General features: G+C 46.0%; 1 protein-coding gene across 1 annotated transcript in view; it reads right to left on the bottom strand.

The window, feature by feature from the left end:
• The window catches only part of CELSR1 (cadherin EGF LAG seven-pass G-type receptor 1), a 165,404-nt gene that overhangs the window by 144,231 nt on the left and 331 nt on the right, over positions 1 to 20,842 (bottom strand). Inside the window, exon 1 of the mRNA XM_059847299.1 lies at positions 18,301 to 20,842. This exon is cut by the window's right edge and continues 331 nt beyond it. Within this exon, the coding sequence (XP_059703282.1) occupies positions 18,301 to 20,842 (2,542 nt within the window). The remainder of the gene's footprint in view (positions 1 to 18,300) is intronic.

Here is a 20,842-nt window from a genome sequence, read left to right as displayed (position 1 = left end):
TTCCTCTCACATGAGTGGGAAGGCAATATAGCTACTATTTGTGTATTGAAATGGGCATTAAAGCAGCTCAGTATCCAAAACAGCCCAGCTAGAGAGAAGAGCAAAGAGGGTAACAAAAAGCTGTAGAGGATTCCACACAGCTCTTCAAACAGCAGCCACCAGAAGCAGCTATCTGGGGACAACAATGTTTCTATATCCAAAATTTGTAAAGAAGTTTTAAAAAATGATGTAAACACAGCACAATTTTTGCAGAAAAAAAAGAAAGCTCAAAGCATCTGAGAACACTGCAGACAATTATCACCTCTCAATTTGCCTTTTCCCTTGAAATAGTTTGGCCATAAATGCACCCATATACATTGGGATGCTTTCATTTGCACCCCCCTGGGCAAGTCAGGCACATCTGGAGAAATCAGCTTCACAGTATATGATGAGATTAGGAGTACTCTTCATAGGATGGAAAGACAATGGCCAAGATGAAGCATGACAAAGAAACAAAAAATCACAACAAGAAGGGAAACAAAAAATAAAATAAATCCTGTCCCTCACAATACAAAAACAAAAGATCACTCAGTGAGATGAACAGGCAACATGTTTTAACAGAAAACCATTTCTGCAAGTGGGTGCATCTGAATGGTGGGGACTGTGATCAGGCACTGGGGAAAGCAGAAACTTCAGAGGGATTAAAGAAATTGAGAGATGAGGGGGCCATGGGCTGTGGCACTGACTTGCCCCACAGTGAGTCAATGCCATGATCAGGGCAAAGCTGTGGCCCCAAAAGCCCTTAAACATCTGGAGCAGTGCAAGGAGGGAAGGATCAGTCTGTACTTGTCCTGTGTCTCATACACTTTCCTTAGTGCATGTTGCTAGGCAGAGCAAGAGTGGGGATATTAGCCTGGCCATCCCTTTGGCCTCACAGCATTTGCAGGTCTGAGAGATAATGCTTATGGCTCTAAATAAAACAGGGCACCACAGCCATCCATTCAAGCAGTGCTGCCACACAACACAGCAGTGTTAGCCCTGGACCTGGTGCAATTTTTGGCAGGTGCAGCAGCACCCTGCTGAGCTGGCTCTCTTGCAGGGACAGATCTGGCCATACCAGGATGGACAAAGCCAAGGGAACCGTTCCAGCCCAGCCAGCCTCTGCCATTTAACCTGCAGGGCAGGGAAGCATACCTGTCGGGCTCAATAAGCCTCTGTAAACATTAACAGGGCAGATCTCTGAATTACTTAAACATGCAAAGCAGTGGCTAAAATCACCCAGACTCTTTTCTGCTGTCTGTATGGCAGCTGGGCTCACTGATCTCACACATCAATAAAAGGGCCACTCAGGTAAATTGGAGGATATATCTTAGTTACCTGGAACTGACCAGGCAGCCCAGCCAAGCCCCCATCCCAGCAGCCTCCTGGCTCTAAAATGAGCCATGCCAGGAGATCCCCTTACACTGTTTACCTGCCTCTCCTCCAGCCTTGCTTGCCCTGAAACAGAAGGAAGCCAGTGTACCTTTTGACTAACAAACTCACCCAAAGAGGGTGTGTGTTGTATCTCACAGAAATTGTACCTCACAGAGCAGGATACACCCAAAAAATGTCTCCAGCAAGCAGCAGCTTTTCCCAGAGGCTTGTTTTGTGCATATTATATTCAAGACCATGCTTTCATGAGGCTGCTCCTGTCTGCAGAGATCAGTGTGAGGCAGCCCTGGGGCTCCTTGCCGCCCACGGCCACCATCCCGCTGCTCCCACGGCTGCTCCCGGCCACCACCCTGGCCCTGCACCCACAAGAGCTCTTATCTGCAGATCAAACAAGGTTCTCCTCCCAGAGCTTCACGGCTGGGTCTACCTTCCAGCTCCCCTTTTCAGGAGGTTTTTTCTCATGCAGGAGAAAAGCATCCCTTACTGGATTTCTCTGATCAACCCCGGAGTGAGGGAGAGTAATCCCGGTGTCCATCTGGCCACCTTCTCCCTGCCTCTAGCTGGGTCCTTCCTGGGTCCATCAAGACAAAGACCTGTGATTTTATGGCACAAGAGAAGTGAAGATCCCAGCGTGTGCTGAACATCTTGAACACACAAATGCCCAAGAGAAGAGGGAAAATGGTGTCAAATCAAAACAGAGTTCAAGAGACAGCAAAGCAGCGCCTTTCCTCATTGCACGGCACAAACCTGGCTTCAGGGAAGTGGTTAACACGCTTAAAACCAAAACTGAATAATTGCAGGCTGCTTAGCCCAGCACTGCTTATTGTGCAAAGTCCTCCGTAGAGGCTTTCACACAAATGAGTGATTTGAGCAATTTTGGTCATTTCTAATGACAGGGACAGCAGAAAGGGAAGCCCAGGTGCAAGCCCACAAGTCTAGTCTCAGCAGTTGCCCTGCAGCCATGTGGTTGCCCTAGCCCAGAGCCCCTGGGCAGCCAGGTGTCAGGCACACACAGACTTTTTCCCCTGGCTGTGGCTGACAGGGACTTCCTGGCCCTTCTCCAGTGGCTCCAAAGAGCATCAAACCAAAGGGGGTAATGATCTAACAACAATGACAGCCCATTTCCCAACTCTGAGCATTCTCATACAAAGCACTGCAGGAACCTGACTCCCATGAGTCACCCTGTTTAGTTTGACTCCTCTGCTCTGCTCCTCAAGGAACACAAGCCAGCACAGGCCAAATCCTACCCAGTTGATACTGGCTCACGAAATCAATTACTGGAAGCTGCTCCTCAGATTGCAGAGCCCTCGTGTGCAGCCAACAAGCCGGTGAAGAACACATGTGGATACATCCTGCATGCACCACTTGCCTCCATCCATTTTTTATTCCACTCTCATGAGTTTTCTAAACTCATGGACTTCCAGACCCATGGTTTGGAGGAAACATAGCAGGGGAGAAAAAGAGAACAATTGTGGACAAAACTCAAGGTAGCCTGAAATCCCAGCAGCCTCCCCAGAATCACCTCTCTCCAACTGGTGCAGCCCTACCAGCACCCATCTTTGCAAAGACAGAGGCCTTTTTTTTGCTTTTTTGGAAGTGTAACCAGAGTTACCAGAACAATCCTGTGAAGCCAGCAAAGCTTCCTAAAGTGTGAGAGAGGCCAGAGACCAGCCCTTTCTATTCCCCCTCTTTGTCTGGATCATGAATTTGCAATCCAAATCCCTGCCACACCAGAGCAGGCAATGAGCCTAGCTGCTGTAAAAAGCATTTTAGAGAGTTCATGAGGCTGTGTGCCAAGGAGCTGCTGCGAGACAAGGTGAACTGAGTTAGAAAAAAAACTGTATGTATGTAATACCATTAAGATAGCAAATAAAAACCTGTCCTGCAGTGCAAAGGAATGTGATAGTTACTGAGTGCTCCCCTATAGCTGCAGAGTCCTTGAAATATTAACAGGGTTATCAGCATTCACTTATCAGTTACAGTAGTGCCTAGATAATTCAAAGGACCGAGCCAGAGCTCATAAATATGTACATTTTCTCAATGCCAAACCCTTATTATCAGAGAATTTGTTACCTTTTTTAACTGAAATTTGTTAATCTTTTAAATTAACAAACTTAGAAAGGCAGCAATCTACAGGGAAAATATATTCAGTTGTTTATTTTTGCATCCATTTATTACTATTTTTGTTCTCAAGATGGGTGTTTTTGTTTGGCTCAAGACAGCCATGTTTATTGAGGTTTTGATGTTAGTACAAGGCAGCTGCATTTTGTATCATAACATCTGTGGTAGGTTCAAGCTGTAGAATTTCTAGGTGGCAGAAATTCACAGAGATGAAAGCTGGGAGCTTTGTACCCACAGAAGAAAGTGGTGAGTGCTGACACTCTTGCCTACATGGATTAGGTGCTGAGTATTGCACACAGAGCACTGGAACAAATCCTTCACTTGATATGAGTCCATGTGGTCACACAGGCCTGAGGGAGGGACAGTACAACAGCTTCATAGCTTAAAAGGACCTTCTAGAAACTTAAGCCCTTTCAGAGGGACATAATGCAAACATGGACAAAATTATATAATATCTCCTTCGAGAAAAAGCAGCAGAGAAACAACCAAGCCAAGGGCAGAGCCTAAACCCCCCTAATTAATGCCTCCTCTTTAAAACCAGCCCTATGTCTGTCCAACCATGTGCTGAACTGCTTCAGCATAAGGAAACAGAAATCCTACTGGAAAAAAAAAAACCCAAGAAAAATTATTTTCGCTTTGGTTGCAAATGCAAAGCAGCCCTAAGCTAAAGGAAGGGCTGCCTGCCACAGCTCCTCTCCACCTCCACACTGGAACTCATTTCATACTGCATTGAACTGTTTCTTCACACCAACTAAGAACTTTTTGGTCTGTTTTTTATTGCTAGTTTGGCTTTTTGTCAACACTCATCCTCCCTTGCATTATCTTGTACTCATTCAGTGAGCTCAGCTGTTTCCTCATGCTAAGTCAGAAGCTTGTTTTGTTGGGGTTTTTTGTTGTCAGATTGGCTTTTTAGAAACTTGGTGCATGCAAAGAGCCCAGCACAAGGTCACACAGGGGATGGGAAGCACAAGACTGTAACAGCCAGAAGCAAGATTGGTCCATCTTTGCTGCCACTTGCAACCTGTGACATTTGTGACTAATGAATGTGACTTCCAGCCCCATTCATGTATCTGAACCAGGTTACCTTGTGGATTCTATCCCTTCTTTTGATACTAAGTTTAGGAGAAGACAGCAATGCTGTTACCAACACACAGCAAATTACACAAGCTCAGGCAGTCCAAAGAGCTAATTGCTCTCACAATTTATTAATATGCATGTTTAATTTCTGCAGCAAAAAGAGAACAGGAAATAATTTTTCCACCAGCAAGTTCAGTTTTCTGTTTAAGGAAGGTTCTCAAGGAAATGTGTTGCATATACATAATATTACTTAAAACTATGAAGCTTATCAATTTATCAAGCTTTACCTTAAACCCAGCTACCCTTCTTTGGATCCTTTCACAGAGGAGTTATCCCAGAAATTTACTTCCCTGAAGGTTTCCAACTGCCTTCTAACATCCCACCTAAATTTATTACATTCACTTACACATTTTTTTCTTTAAACTGCCCTGCTCCTGTACTTCAAGGGTGTAGGTAGCAGTCATATTCTTCTTTGGTTTTTATTTTGCAATAAGAAGGATGAAATCTTCTACCATAAATGATACCTCTGGTAAAACAAGTTCTCTCTGTTCCCCGATTTGTCCTCTTTACAATGCATATTAATTTTTCTTGACTAGGAACAATCAGAACTGGAGAGAGATGAGCTATTTGCAGGGCCTTGTACAACAGCATGTAATACTTCACTTGATGTAATAAACCCATCTCACTTATTAAGCCTCTGTGGTGGAAGCACCACTGCATTTTTTCTGCTGGTCTGATGCTTCCCTGTATCTGAACCAACTCAAATACATAGACAGAGGTGGCAGGAAAGAAAATTAAGTCACCCAAATAGTGTCATTTCAGAAAATGGAGATTTTTCCATCCCAGTATCTGACAAGCACCCTAAGTACTAGATAAGGAGGAGGGCATATCTCCAAAGAGAGGGCAGTGCGACCCTGGCTAATCACACCCAGGTAAAAATATATTGATTTCTTCAGGGAAACAGCAGCATTTCCTCCAAACAAGCAGCACCACATGATCCAGCTAAAGGAAATGCAAGAGGTGCTGAAATGCCATCACATGGAAGATAACCTGTTCCAAGAGATTGTGTGACTCATAAATTATCATAGAGAAAATGAAATGCTACAAAATACCAAAGAACAGAAATAGAAAATAAACTAATCAAGATGTCTAATAAGGAACAGAAAGAGTGGTGCTTTCTAAGTGTTGGATTATTAACTATTGTGCTTTCCAAAAGGGATTATATTGCCCTGAAGTTCTAATGGATCACCTTCCCACTTGCCAGAGGAACAGCTCTCAGCTGAAGTTCAATACCCCACCCCATGACCTGGCCATCTCTGCAAGGTGCCTACACCCATGGGCCTCCCCACTGCATCATGAGATGGAGCCAGGGCTCAAGAGGGAAAATCCATCCCTGGGACAGACCACCAGCTAATTGCCTGCTGGCTGCCACAAGTGAGATGCAGGAAGGGATGACACAGGTCACAAAAGTAGTCAGAGCCTTGGTTTTGATAATCATGGTAGAATAGAAGGGAAAAGGCATGGCAAAAAGAAAAAAAGCACTGGAAATGCAAATACATGGCTGTGAAACCATCAGATTGAGCTCTCTGTTGAGTGCAGGGACAGATTCAGTGACCCTCAGGGAATCTCACCTGCTGAATGAGCCAAGAATACGCCTTGCTGGGTATTAGGCAATGTCGTGTAATATGACTACAGCAGTAAACACAAAGGCTCTACAGTGCAAAGAACAACACTGGGAATTTCACAACTGCTGAAATCTCAACCTGATTTCTCTAAAATTCCGTTTCATCACAGGAGAAAAATTTAATTAGGGATTTCTTATCACTACTCACTTTTATAAGTTCATTGAAATATCTGCACATGCACAATATCCAAATTTTATGCAGCACTAAGCCATCCTATACGACCAGTATGGGATGCTAGAGTGTGAGTTAAGTTGTTTGCCCCATGGGATGCTTTCCAGTCTGAGAAACCTTTCAAACTGGCCATCAGAGTTTTACTTTTCTTTCCCCTTAGGCCTTGAAAAGAGCAATGGAATCTTTTAACAGCTACAGACTGATCAAAGAAACTCAGAGCAAAAACTCAGGGAGCCACTGACACAACCTCAGAGCAGGAGAAACTCTCCTGGAGGACTTGCCCCAGGGGAAGAAAAAGGATGGCTACTTAACTACCAGAAGTGGTGTGAAGAATTTTATCTGATCATTTCAGCATCTCAGCTTCAGCCCAGTCTGATGCAGGCTGGCTGAGATAAAGGAGTGAATCAGTCATCTCAGCTTAAGAAATCCCCACCACTTGCCAAAGGACACATTTTAAAAGCAGACCATACAAAAGTTTGTAAAATTCAGTCATACAAAACAAGCATGTTCACGGCACAGAACACAAAAAATGTCCTTGTCTCTCAGTTCTCACCTGAGTTTATTGCCATTAATCAGTCATGTCCATCACTGCCGTTAGTAGTAAATAGGAATTTCTTAGTTTAAAGCTTCTTAAAGCTGAATAAAGTCCCAGACACTGTTATTAGCTGAGCCATGGGGTAGCTGAGGCACAAAGGCACAAGTCAATAAAGGCAGCTGCACCTTTTCACAAGGGATAGGAAAAAAATACAGTTCAACATCAATACCCAGCCTGGGCCACACAGGTGTTGCTCCCACAGACTGCAAAGACAACAAGCACTGACACCCAGTGTGCAGCATGCCCTGCAGCCTGGAGCTGGACACAGATGTCCTGAGGCTGCTTGTGCTGGTGACCTCTGTGGATCTGTCAGCAGCACCTTATGCTGCAACTCCCTGGGCTCTGCACAAGGACAGGGGCAGAGGATTGTGTCTGCAAAACCTCTGGAAGCTGCAACCAGCAGCCATCACTGCTGAAGGCTCAAGCCCAGAACTGCCAGGGGAAGTGCAAGGGCTGCATGGGCAATGTGCTGGTTCACCAGGAACATCTCCATCTCCAGGGGCATCCCAGGAAGGGACAGACCCTGCCCCTCTCCCTGCACCAACATACCCTCCTAAGTGACAGCACAGTGGTCAGAAGAGGTGCAGAGTGGATGAGAAATCTGCCCTCCCTCCCTGAATGCCAGAGGGTAGGCAGTGACAATGGAGGCTGCCACACCAAGCAAGCCCTATGCCTGGTGGGCAGCTGCCAGCCAGCTCCCAGGGCCTGCCACAGACACCATGGGCCCAGGACATCCCAGCACTGCTGTCATCTCTCAGGGCAGTCACTCACTCGATGCCTGCTGGTTATCCTCATTATTTACAGCAGGTATTACAAAAGCAGTCCAGCAAGGTCTCTGCTGTGCATGGCCCTGTACAAACTTGCAGCAAGCAAGCTCCAGAGATGCAGCACCTTGCTGCAGAACAGGATAGGGCAAACAGATCCAGTGAGTGCAAAGGGAGAAAGGAGAAAAAATATGGAAGAAGGAAAGAGGAACATGTATTGTGTAACAAGCTTTCAGCATTTACCAGGTCCCAGAATATACCCAGGGTTCCCACTCTGCATAACCAGGGCAAACAACCAGTGCCTGCTGTCAGCAGCTTGGTCTACAAACCCAGGTGTCATTCTGCCAAACTCAATGCAGAATAATGTCAGGTAGCTTGGTAAGTAGGACCTAAAAGTTAATCCGTCTTACCTATCAATCAAAAAACCAGAGAAATGTACCCACATCACTACAACTTGTACCAAACTCTTTTGCAAACACCCTGCAAAACTAACCAGAAGGCACCAGCAGGTACATGAGCTTGAGAAACTGAAGTTAAGATGGGATTTAAACTAGCAGGCAATTATCTGCCAGATGGAGAGCTCATCATGCAGAGCACACATCACTAAATTACGCTGTGTCAGTAAGAGGAGGCCAACACCAGAAATGCTCCCCGTGAGAAGGGAAACTGAGTCAGCCAAAGGGACAGCTCAGCCCAGTCACTGCTGCCAAGGGGCCTTTAGCACACGTGTGGGGCAGCAGTGGCTGCCGGCAGCACCGGCGAGCGCGCTGCGGGAAGAGCCACTGCACCCAAGGGACGAGCAGCAACACGTCCGTAACTGCCAGCAAGTCTATCCTCATGGCAAACTGCACTGGCAAAGAGGATTAAACAGTAGGCAAAGATGGGTTGGACTCTGAATATTTAGCAGTGTAATTTAAGTCTGAGCCCATGAATTCTTCCATAACCGACCCTTTAGCCCATCTGGGGGCTGCTCCACATAAAATCAGAATACATTTACAAACAGTTAAAGCCAGGAGGCCAACAAATCATCTCTGATCAACAGGAAAGTACTCCATGAAAATTCCCAGGGTTCTTGTTTATTTTACCTTTAAGTTCCCAGGTGAGAAGAATTCAGTTCCTGGTTATGACCAGAAGTGACCTATTCCTGACATGGCCTGAATGGCTTGTGATTCCTCTTTTGTTACAGCCCCAACAGCATCCAGCAGCTGAGGGTAAAAGCCAGAGTGCGCACACAGCTGCTGAAGCAGAGGTGCCCATGCACATGAGCCAGAAAGCCTCCTCTCCTGCAAGAGTGAGTGTGGTGATCCTGTGCCTTATGGCACTCACCAAAGAGATGGGAAATGTGAGCCCCACAACAGCTTGTGAACCTTCTTGGGCTCCTCTCTAATGTACAGCACAGTGAGAGCTCTTAGATCAAGGGCTGGAGCCCAGCCCATCTCTGCCCTCGCTGAGTGTCCTGATCCTGATCGCTGTGCTGAGTGAAGTGCCCAAGCTGTAGTGGGATGGTATTTCAAGTATTCCCACTTTATAGGACACTTAACTGCCTAAAACAGAATAGGGCTGCAGGGAACAGGCACCTACAAGTGAAATGCTCTAGCACTTGCTGGTTAGATCCAAGTCCTCCTACTAGACCTAAGGCATGAAAAGTTCCAAATGCCTCTCCCTAGTCACCACTGAATGGTGCCTGCAGTGTCTGGAGGCTGCTACAACAAGAAGTGCACTGCTGTGGGACAGCTTTTACATGATTTAAACTAAATCAACTAATTTTAGTTGATTTGATTTAGTTTAAATAATTTACATGATTTAAACTAAGCCAAATCAATTTTAAAAATTGACTAAAAATCACAGCTTGGATGTTCAAGGGTGTCCTTTAGAAATGGAGTCAGCACGAACACTGCAAGCACACAAATAAATGAGAGGCTGAGCCAGTTCCTGCAAAGTTCAAAAGTGCTGTGACAGGAATTCAATGCAATAAGCTCAGTGACTTGCTAACACCAGTTTTGAATAGGATCAAGGAGTCTGATCTGTGGCAAGTGAAAGGAAAGAGCAAACCCAATCAATCCAGCAGATCTTTGTGACCATGATGTGTGCTCTGGTGGCATGGCAGCTACAGAGATCCACCTTCAGCACATCAGCTTCCAAACCCAACAGCCCCTTGGGATCTAACAGCAAAGACAGACTGCTAGGTGCTGGCCATCACATCTTGGAAACTCAAATCTAATAGCATAGTCCTTGCTTTGCCACTTTTGGTGGGGGCCAGAACCTTTTGCTTCTTCCTAAAACTGGGCCAAGCCCACAGTCTCCAAGGCAGGCAGGAGATGCCATGTTGACAGCAGTTGTTAACAAGGGATTTTTCTTTTGTCTCTTTTAAAAAGCACTGAAATATTTTGACCATATGCATCATTTCCAAAAGTGCTGGAGACCTGATGGAATGCAGCATCTATCACGTGTCAGGCAATGGTGTTGAAAACAGATTACTTTCCTTTGTATGAGATAAACATAACATGTCTATGTTTATCATGTGGCCCCCTGAGGATTTATTACAGGTTTGCTATTCCATTTATTTGCTTTTTTTGTGCTTGGCAAGGGTAAACACTAGAATAAATATGAAGGTGGTTACGGCTTAGCAGCATTAACGACTTGTTGAAACAAACTCCAACAGTTTTCCTTTCTCTCCAGCAAATCCTACTTTTCTGTTCAAGTGCTTTTTTTCAAGTGTGAAGATCATCTTTCTGAAGTATTTTAAAATTTTCTTTCTTTGTTGAATGCCAAATCCCCATAAAAGCATACTTTCCCCCTTCATTCACTCAAAACCTTGACAATATTTAAAGTATATCCTAACATTATTCATGGCAAAACATTTTCCTCTTTGCAAATTACAGCCTCCCCCATCTTTTCTATCTAGTCTGCTAAGCCTGTTACTACAGGTAGTTTGCTGTAACAGAAATAAGTACAATCACCACCCCAAAAGAAAACAAACCCTTCCATTCTGGCACACACGTTCAGGGTGGGTTCATCCCACTGAACTTTAGCCACCTAACAGCAAGGCACTCAGCCCAAGGCAGTCATTTCTGTTCCCTCTTCAATCAGTGGGGCGAGATGGACATTTCCAGCCAACAGCCCTCCTGCTTATCAACCAGCCATGGCTGCACCTACATTTGAAGCATTTGAAGAGATATAGAGGATGATCATGGTGATAGATGATAGAAAAAAAAGCCAAGCTGTACCTTTGATAATGCTGTTTTCAATCCAACAAGATCAACACATTGCAATTCATTCTCAAGCAGAGACTTAAGAATTTTTTAAAAAAGCATTAGGCAAATCTCAACAGATTTCAAAATTTTTTATAAAGATTACATTCAGCCCCTTTTGGAAAACTATTACTTCTATAAATAGCTCAGTGTTTTTCAACACTGGAAAAAGACGTCTGCTGGGGGGAGGGAAAAATAATACTGTCACTTGTCACAGAAATACAAAGTGGCAAAACTGAATTTGATTAGGTCTCAGATGTTCTTTGTTTCAAGTGGACAACCATCGTGAAAAAAATCTTTGAAGAACTGAACTTGTCAACTTGTTCTGTACTTTGATTTATGCAATCTTTTGTACAACTAGTCTTAAAAAAGGAGCAGACAACAAAAAAAACTATCCTTCAGAAAAGACAGTAGTACCATGCTTGTTTCTTGGAGGGCAAAGCAGACGTCAGAGTAGTCAGGACTACTATATTACCCAAAAACATCATAATTCCCACAGAAACCAGGATAGAAAAACTGCAACATGGAAGATTGCCAAAGACTGTCATTAGATCTGATCTGAGTATCTTCAGCTCTTCTAACCCTCCTACATTTCCTAAATACTTTCCATAGATATTTTTGGAAATGCAAGTCAGTAGGTCAAAGGAAGCCAAAGAGACAGTTGCCCAAACCCTGTAACTTAGGCAATACTGAGGTAAGCAGGTAAGCTGTGCTGTTATCTCAGGTACTCAAACCAGAGAGCTTGTCCTCACCAACTGACTCTCAAAAGCCTGAAGGCTTAGGAAAGAGAGGGTGAAGGGATGGAGAGCATAGATCTTGTGTCTTGACATCTGATCCTTCCCGTACTCATCCTCCATGCATGAGCATTACTGATAGAGTTGCCTGAACTGCTGAATATTGAAAAGGTGCTTGCATACAGGTTTAAAGAGGTTTCTGCTCCACATTTAGCTGTTTCCTGCTCCAGCTTTCAGAGCAGTCATACTCCCAGGGTCTTTGTATCAGTCTCACCTGACCCACAAGGGAATTGAGGGGCCCAGTGAAACTGCAAGTCAGACCTGTGCCCAACAATTGCTGCACCCAACATAACCAGACAGATGTGAGCTCAGCTATGCCAATGTGTGCAGCAGCTACACATCTGGCTGAACTGGAACCACCATCATAGCTGTGGCATGCTCTCACAGGCCCCTGGACCCATGAACTCCCCAGCCAGCCCAAAGACTGGAGACAACTTGTCAGCTGCGGGGGTGTCTGACAGACCTGCTGCACACTCTGAGGGGGAGGCAGATCATGATTGAGTCACTCCAAACCCTCCATGAAGATGCTGGGAGATATCAGGATGGCAAGATGCTCTGATCAAGATGCTCTGACCAGACTGGTTGAAATGTGAGGAGGTCTGGGTTCCCATCCAAGTGTCTGCTAAGGATCTCTCAATCACCCTACAGAAGAGCAGTGAGTACACTCCCTACTTCACCTAATGTTACACTTTAAAACCTCTCATTATGTTCTTCAGTCATGGGATGTCTTGAGAAAATTTAGTTCCAAGACCAGAGTCAGCAATGGATGGGAGTTCCAAGGTATTAAGTACGTACACTGAAGGAAAATGGACCATTCAATGAGCAGATGTAATGTGATAGGCTTTATCAGCACTCAGACACTTCCTCAGGTAACACCTGGGATGTTGGAGATAATGAAGTATAAAATCCCACTGCTTCACATCCCCTACTTTCCCCACCACTACCTCTGATGCAGGTTTACTATCATTCTAACATCGAAACTTAGAAAACTGTTCCTGTATTCTAAACAAAGGGTTCTTTTGCCATTACCTGGACAACAATTCAATGTTTATTCTGTATTTGGCAGTTTGCAGCAGGCTCCACAATCCCTGCCTCAAACAATTCTAAAACAGAACAAGAGAGGATTCTTCTGAACTCAGGGGTGCAGGTCAGAAGGAAGAATACTTCAGTGATGACTGAGATGGAAGTAAATCACAAGAGAATACACCAAGGAAACCAATTCTTTAATATACCCTGAGGCTTAAAAAGCAATCAAAATATAAACCAATTACTAACCCAATTTTAAAAAATGTTATTACAACTATCTCCTCATTTGCAAATAATGTGAAAATGAGAGGAAAAAAGTTTTCAAGGTAATCCCACCACCATACTTCTCTACATTTAATTTCTTTCCTCTGAGACTTGTTATCAAGTAAAGCCTATTAGATCTTTCTCACTGTCTTATCTCCCTTCTCATTCTTCTTATACTTTCTCGTTGTTACCTTAGCTTCTCTCTTTCTAAGAAATTGATGAGAAAAGTATCAGCATTTTATTTACTGAGAGACAGAAGATACCTTTTATCTCATAAAAAGTTACTTTGTCAGTCAGACATCCACCAACTAATTTCCCCTCATTGCCATACATGCTTTCCTGTCTTTTGAAACAAAAATACACCACGCCTATGAAGCCCAGGCATGAAGTGGAAGGAAACCACTAGGGAAGCAACAAGGCAACCGCAGCTTTTTTATCAGCTGGAGCACCTCATGCAGCTGAAAATGGAAAGTCACATTCCAGCAGGCTGGAAGGACACACACCTAGAATGCACCTTGCTGCAGCATGAATTAGAATATGGGACCTATATGGATGCAATAAAGGACACAGGTATCCACAGCAGATCCAGGAACTACCCTGGCTTTAATTGATGGTCACTGTTCTTGATTTGCTGTTTTAGGAAAATAAATGTAAATGTTCAAAGTCACCACTACTAGCAATTATCAATCATCCTTCACTTCAGTCCCACCAAGCACACCACACAAGGACGGGGAATACAATCCTGCAGTTTGTGGTTCCATGCATCTTTCCAAATGGATCCCTCATCACTGCCTCCCATGCCTCAGCAGCCTCTGTGCCACGGCCTCCTCTTCTTGCTCCACAGTGGGATGCACAGGGAAGTGCAGGAGCCCAAGGTCCCTGGGACCATGCAAAAGCCCTGCAGCCACAGAACAGGCCCCAGCACATCTCCTGCTCCAAGGGAGGACTCTCCACCCATCCATTTCCCTCATCTCCTACCTGTATAACTCGCAGGGATCCCTACAGCAGCTGCCTGTAGCAATGTTTCCCTGGAAGGGGGGCCACGGAGAGCAGTCTGGGTGCTAAGTGCCAGTTTGGGCACTAAGTGCCCCTTGCTGTCCCTGGAAGCATGTCCTTGGTGGCGGCCAGAACCAGCTGCCCTGCAGACCAGCCCCCAGAGCTCAGAAGGCCCCAGCTGCCCAAAGGTGGGGACACGAGGCTGGGCTGTGCCCTGGCGCTGCCCTGCACATCCTGAGAGGTCACACCCTGCTCACCCTCCCTGCCCACAGCTGTCCCTCTATGTACAAGGATACCTTTTCGCTGGAATTTCCTTTTTCCCTTTAATCCCAAATCTTGCCACACACCAGTAATGCCCCAATACTTTGTATCTCAGGCACAGCCGTGGCCTCGCCTTTCTGAGAAGGGCTGCACCAAAGTATTGCAGCATCTGTATCTGTATGGAGAAGGCACAGACCTGGAGGTTCAGGATCATTAGCAATAATGACTTTTAAATTACAATAACAATTATTGATATACAATATTCTTTATGAAGCTCTGTGTAAAAATTCCCAAAGCTGACTGTAACACAAACAAGCTCTATGTTAATTTCTATTTGCTGATAGTCAATAACCTCACTGAATGCCACTGGATATTTAAAGCTAAAGAAAAGGATACTTGAGCTTGCACAGTCCTCAGAAATGCTTGGGTGTCTGTCCCTCACTGCCTGAGGTGCAACACCTTCCCAGAATTGTATATTGTCTGTTGCATAATGATATTTTACATTTTTCTGGAGCACTCAAAAGCTGTAGCATCCAGCCAGTTTGGGTTTTGTCTGCCCTGCTGATTTAGGCTGGGTTCCCAGAGGAGTTTGCACACACATCTATTGTATCCCACCGAGCTGTCGTTGATGATAAGTGGGACTACTTGTGGCAACACAGCCAAGCAGGTGCCAGCAGTGTTTGCAATGTGATACCCAGGCAAACTTGTGTAACGTTTGTGAAAAGCTGATGCTCATACCAGCCTTCCCCCTCCCGCTGCCCCAGCAAGAACTGCATATAATGTTTAACAAGCAAATGAAAGGTGACTTCAACAATGTTTAACCCATTTTGGACCAAAAAAATCCCAATTTAACATTATGATGAACATCACTATGGACAAAAAGTAATCATATTTAACCATCCTGTCAATTAGTAAAACTAAGAAATCACAGACTGATAGACTCTTGACCACCTGTTTCAGAAGGTCAGAGTAAAATCCTGCCACTCCTGGAAAGTAGGGGCAGGATTTCAGCAGAGTCCAGATTTTACCCCAACTGTTAAAGCAAAAACACAATGTGCAGACATGGGACTATAAAGCTAAAGTTCTTCCTTTCTGTAGGAAAACCTTGAAGGTACACAAGAAAAAGGAGAATATGCCTTTTAAAGGGACCCCTGGAGCACGTCTGGAACAGTTGCATGCAAAAGGGGTCCGGTTTGTTCACTCAGACGGCTCTGTGCAACAGGCACAGGGACACCCAGAGAGATTCACTTCAAAAGAGACAGACTTCAAAAGCTCCTTCCCAATCCAAAGCAAAATGCTAATATCCACACCACCCACACTCCTCCCGCCTCTGCCTGGGCTGGTTCCTGCCTGGCTGGGGGGCACAGCCCGCAGGTACCCCACGGGCACCCCAGCACCCAGGCAAGGGCAGAGCCTGCCCCAGCTGCTCACCACCCCACAGAGCTTCTGACAATGATGACATGAAACTTCTGACAGCTTTATGAAGCCTATTAGCTCCATTTGCTTGCTCTTCATGATTCTGACATTTTGTTTATAAGGAGAAGGCAAATATTACCATGCTTATTTGAATAATCCCCAAGGGAAACGAAAGAGTGCTGCGTTTAGCCACGTATCAGTGTCTCAAAGTGACTCGGTGGAGTAGCAGGCTCCTCACTAGCACTGCACACACTCACATGCCTCTGCTGCACAACACATTGCTGGATAGAAATAAGATTTTTATAGCACCACTGTTATTTCCGACTCGTATAGAGATCAAATCCCCCAAGTTCATAAGGAGTTCCAGTCCTTCCCTGACCTAAGAGCAGCTGCAAGTAGGAGGACTTGGTGTTTGTCTGGGTTGAGAGGTTAATGGCTATTCCATAGACACGTTTTTTGCAGTTAACTGGCAGGTCATTTTAGCAGATGATTTGCAGGTGTTACGCAACACTTAGAGATAACCCTCTGGAGTACTTCTGTCTGAGCTTCTTCTCTGTGTCTTTTCTTTTTTGAACTGCATCAGATAAATCAGAGAAACCAGGCAGGTGAGCCTTTCATGGACTAATCACGCAACAAATGCCCTTCCAATTTCCACACAGCCAGCCTTTCCAAATAAATGTCAAATGTAGTTCAGTGCTCGTTAAAATTATCTTAACATCCTAGCCATAAAAAACTTAAGCATTTCAAGTATCTCAAGACACGACACGCAGCAGACAGTCCATTTTGATGAGTATCACAGCACGGTTTCAAAGTTCTTCGCTCCTGCCTGAGACTTCACCCACTTAAACCGTGTAAATCATTATACTGAGAAAGGAATCATCCATGCCAGCTATTTTTCTGCACTGAACACACTCTTCACCTAGCCTGACAACTCTTCCAGGCTTTGTGCTCCAAGATGAGTGCTTATCTTCTGCTACCAGATAAAGAGCTACTGGTTCAAACAGACAGTGACCATGCAATCATCTACACCTTAATCCAAATGTTTTTCTTTAAGGTCACAAGCCTACGGTCTGTTTTTCCTGCTAGTCCTCACAGGACATGGAAACAGCATTTAACTTTCCACATAAGCTGCACCCTACCATTTTGGAAGAACCAGGAGTGGCTTTTCAGGGGATACACTGCAGCAAAATCAGTCAGCTCAGTTAATGTCACTTTCATTTTTTCTGAAGAAAAAAGAACCTCAAGCCTGCAAACACAAGGGAGAGTGTGGCTCACTTTTCCGAGGCCTTGCTGCACATTGTGGCCACTTCTACAGCAAAACAATTGCTGCTGGGATTGTGCCACAGTTTGATGATTATTTTTCTAATAATCTCCCCAAGTGTGATTTTACATACCTAGTACTTAGAGCCTTTAAAAAAAAAAAAAAAGCACAAATCTTAGTTTTAGTCTGCAGAGAGAGGCAGCAAGAAAAGTATCTGGCTAAACCTTTGAAAGTCAACAGAAACATGGGATCAGGTCCACAGTAAACTTTATAGAGTGGCACCTGAAGAGGAAATTACTCATTGCACGATTGATGTCACAATTAGAGGCATAAAAAGTAATTCCATGATAAACAGGCAACTGAGCAGAAAAAGAATAATATCCTAAGAGTGTGTTTGTGCTCAAATAAAAGTACATATTGGACAATATGGAACAGTCTTCACACACACACACAGACACAAGTTCTCCAGTGAAGTTAATGCACAGCATCCCTCCCTCTCCCTCCCTGTAACAGCCCTGATTTGGGGGCTGCATTTGGCCAGTATCTGCCCCTAGTGCCACTAAAGCAGCTCCAGTGCCATTAGCCATGTCACACAGCTCTCACACAGCCACAACTCATTGCTTTCAGAGCTGCCATTTCCCACAGGAGTGCAGGTCAGCAGGGCAGACACAGCAGAACATCCACCTGGGCCACACCAGCTCTGGGCTGAGGTCTAAGGAACTACAGCCAAACCTCTGGGTACACAGAAGGGAGTAAATATGTTTTGTTGCTGAAAAGGCAGAGATATAAAATCACAACTTTTTTTACAGAAAAATAAAGAGGGAGAGGAGACAGCATTACAGATACCTGTGCATCCCTACATCTTCGCAAGTTACATCATTTACTACCTTTACATCATTTACCACCTTTATGGAACCACATCAGAAGAGCCCCAGCCTCAGTACCACCTCAGCTGAGGGAGTATGCTCCCTTCCATGCACACTCATATTTATTTATTCTTGTGATCCACGTTTACTAAATAACTTCAAAGCACCACTTCAATCCACAGCACATAGACTTGATAGATTTTTGTGGGTCCTCTCCAAAAATTTCACAGATAAATTGCTGCTTCAGGAAACCAAGAGCTACACTCTGAACTGTAAGAGCGTTATTTCTGCCCATGTCCCCATACTGGTCAGACAAAATCAGGCACTCAAATGCTTGCTTACCTGAGACTGACACTTTCATAAGGGCTTCCAGGGGTCTGTTGTTGTCCAGATCACGACTGAGTTTGAGTTCCCCAGTGACAGAGTCCAAAAGGAGCAAGTTTAACTCATTGCCTTGGACAAAAGTGTAGGCCAGGCTATCAGACACATCGGGATCATGAGCTGGGATCTTGCCAATCACGCCCGAGGGAAAGCTGTTGGACTTGTTGGTCACGTAGTTATTGAAGAGGATCTGGAAGTCCTGCAGCACGGGTGGATTATCGTTCTGGTCCAGGAGGCGGATGTGCACAGTTGCTCGGCTCACGAGTGGCGCTGAAGTGGCCTGCACCACAATAACATACTCTGTCCGGCTCTCATAATCCAGGTCCATTAGGGCTGTGAGGTCTCCGTTGAGCAAGTCTAGTTGGAAGACCTCAGGGATGTTCCCCTCTACAATCTGGTACATGATCTGTGCATTGGTCCCCTCGTCGGGATCAGCTGCACTGATGCGTGCCACAATAGAGCCCACAGGGCTGTTCTCCTCCACAAAGATATCAAATTCATCCTTCTCAAAGACAGGAGGATTGTCATTTATGTCCAGCACGGTCACCTGGATGTCCACAGAGGCTTTCAGTGGTGGGCTGCCCCTGTCCACAGCAAAAGCCCGCAGGCTGTAGACAGCCACGTTCTCGCGGTCCAGCTTGCGCAGTGTGCGTATCACTCCGGAAGTGGGTTCAATGTAGAAGTCTCCATCTCCATCGTCACCCCCTTGGAAGGTGTAGAGGAGACGGCCATTGAGGCCTGAGTCACGGTCAGTGGCAGACAGCTGCAGGACACTGGTGGAGAGCGGCACATCCTCAAAAACCGAGCCCTGGTAGCGGTCGCGCAGGAAGCGGGGTGCATTGTCGTTGGCATCCAGGATGAGAATCTCAACGTACGTCGTGTCCGACTTCTGGGGGATACCGTTGTCGTGGGCTGTAATGGCCAACGTGTAGGAGGCCTGGTCCTCATAGTCCAGCTCCATCAGGGTGGTGATGGTGCCTGTATCAGGGTCAATGCGGAACTGGGGGATGTTATCGTCCAAAATATAAGTGATTCTTGCGTTCTCCCCCGTGTCTTCATCAGTGGCACTGATGGTGACAATAGAGGTGCCAATGGGCTTGTCCTCACTGACGCTCACTGTGTAGTGGGAGCTCTGGAAGACTGGGCGGTGTGTGTTGGCATCTGTGACATTGATGAAGACCTGGACGGTGTCAAAGCGAGTGCCATCAGAGGCAGTGACTGTGAGCACATACTGCCTTTCTTGCTTGTAATCCAGGGGCAAGGCCAGTGTGATCAGCCCTCCTCCACTCTGACTGGTGATGGCAAAACGGTTTCTGGTGTTGCCACTGGTAATCTGGTAAGTCACAACACTGTTAACGTCCCTGTCCACTGCTGTCAGGGTCAGGACACTGCTGCCCACAGCTGCATCCTCGTTCAGTCTGAGGTGATACACCTTCTCTGTGAAGGTGGGATTGTTGTCGTTCACGTCCAGGACAGTGATGGACACGCTGGCTGAGGAGGTCATGACCGGCACACCGTGGTCCCTGGCCTCCACCCCAAAGTGATAGTTTTCCACAGTCTCTCGGTCCAGCTCTGCAGCCACAGTGATCCACCCCGTGCTGTTGTTGATTTGAAAAGGGAACCCAGAGTCACCTGCTACAGGGGCACCTCCAGTGGATGGTGCCATCTCTATGAGTTTGTACTCCAGGCGGGCATTCTCTCCAGAGTCAGCATCCACAGCCTGGATGTGCAGCACCGAGTAGCCCAGAGGAACATTCTCCAGCACCGTGGCCTGGAAGGGAGTGCTCACAAAGATGGGGGCATTGTCATTCACGTCCACAACCTGCACTGACACCATACCACTGGAGTTGATCAAAGGAGGTCTGCCCCCATCCTGGGCTTTGATCCGGAGCGTGTACTCCCGAATAGTCTCATAATCCAGAGGGTTGATGAGGTCGATGGCGCCAGAGAAAGAGTGAATGTAGAACTGGCCTTTCAGGTTGCCACTCACGATGCTGTAGTGCACCTGGGCATTGCTGCCCCGGTCCCGATCTGTGGCCTGTACCTGCAGTATCTGGCTGTTCACTGGGGCATCCTCTGGCACCTGGACCAGGTAGCGCTTCTCACTGAACTGAGGGTAGTTGTCATTCTCATCCTCTACAGTGATGTGCACCATAGCTGTGGCACTGCGTGGTCCCGGATCCTTGCCCTGGTCATTGGCTTCCACCACCAGGTGGTACTCAGAGACCTCCTCACGGTCCACCGAAGCTCGGGTCCTCACAACCCCGGAGCGCGGGTCAATCTCAAAGACTCCGTCACCGGCTCCCGGCTCCAGCAGGCGGTAAAGCATGTTGGCATTGGCTGGGGCATCACCATCAGTGGCACGGATAGTCAGCACCTCATAACCCACCTCCAGGTTCTCCCGGATGCTCTCCCGGTACTCGGGCTGCTCAAACACTGGCTCGTGGTCGTTGGTGTCACTCACAGTCACCGTCAGATAGGTGGTGGCCGAACGGCGGCGTGG

The sequence above is a fragment of the Haemorhous mexicanus genome, chromosome 5 (genome assembly GCF_027477595.1).
Source record: "Haemorhous mexicanus isolate bHaeMex1 chromosome 5, bHaeMex1.pri, whole genome shotgun sequence".
NCBI lineage: Eukaryota > Metazoa > Chordata > Aves > Passeriformes > Fringillidae > Haemorhous > Haemorhous mexicanus.
The sequence above is the reverse complement of the archived record's forward strand: the minus strand, read 5'-3'. Positions and strand labels throughout refer to the sequence as shown.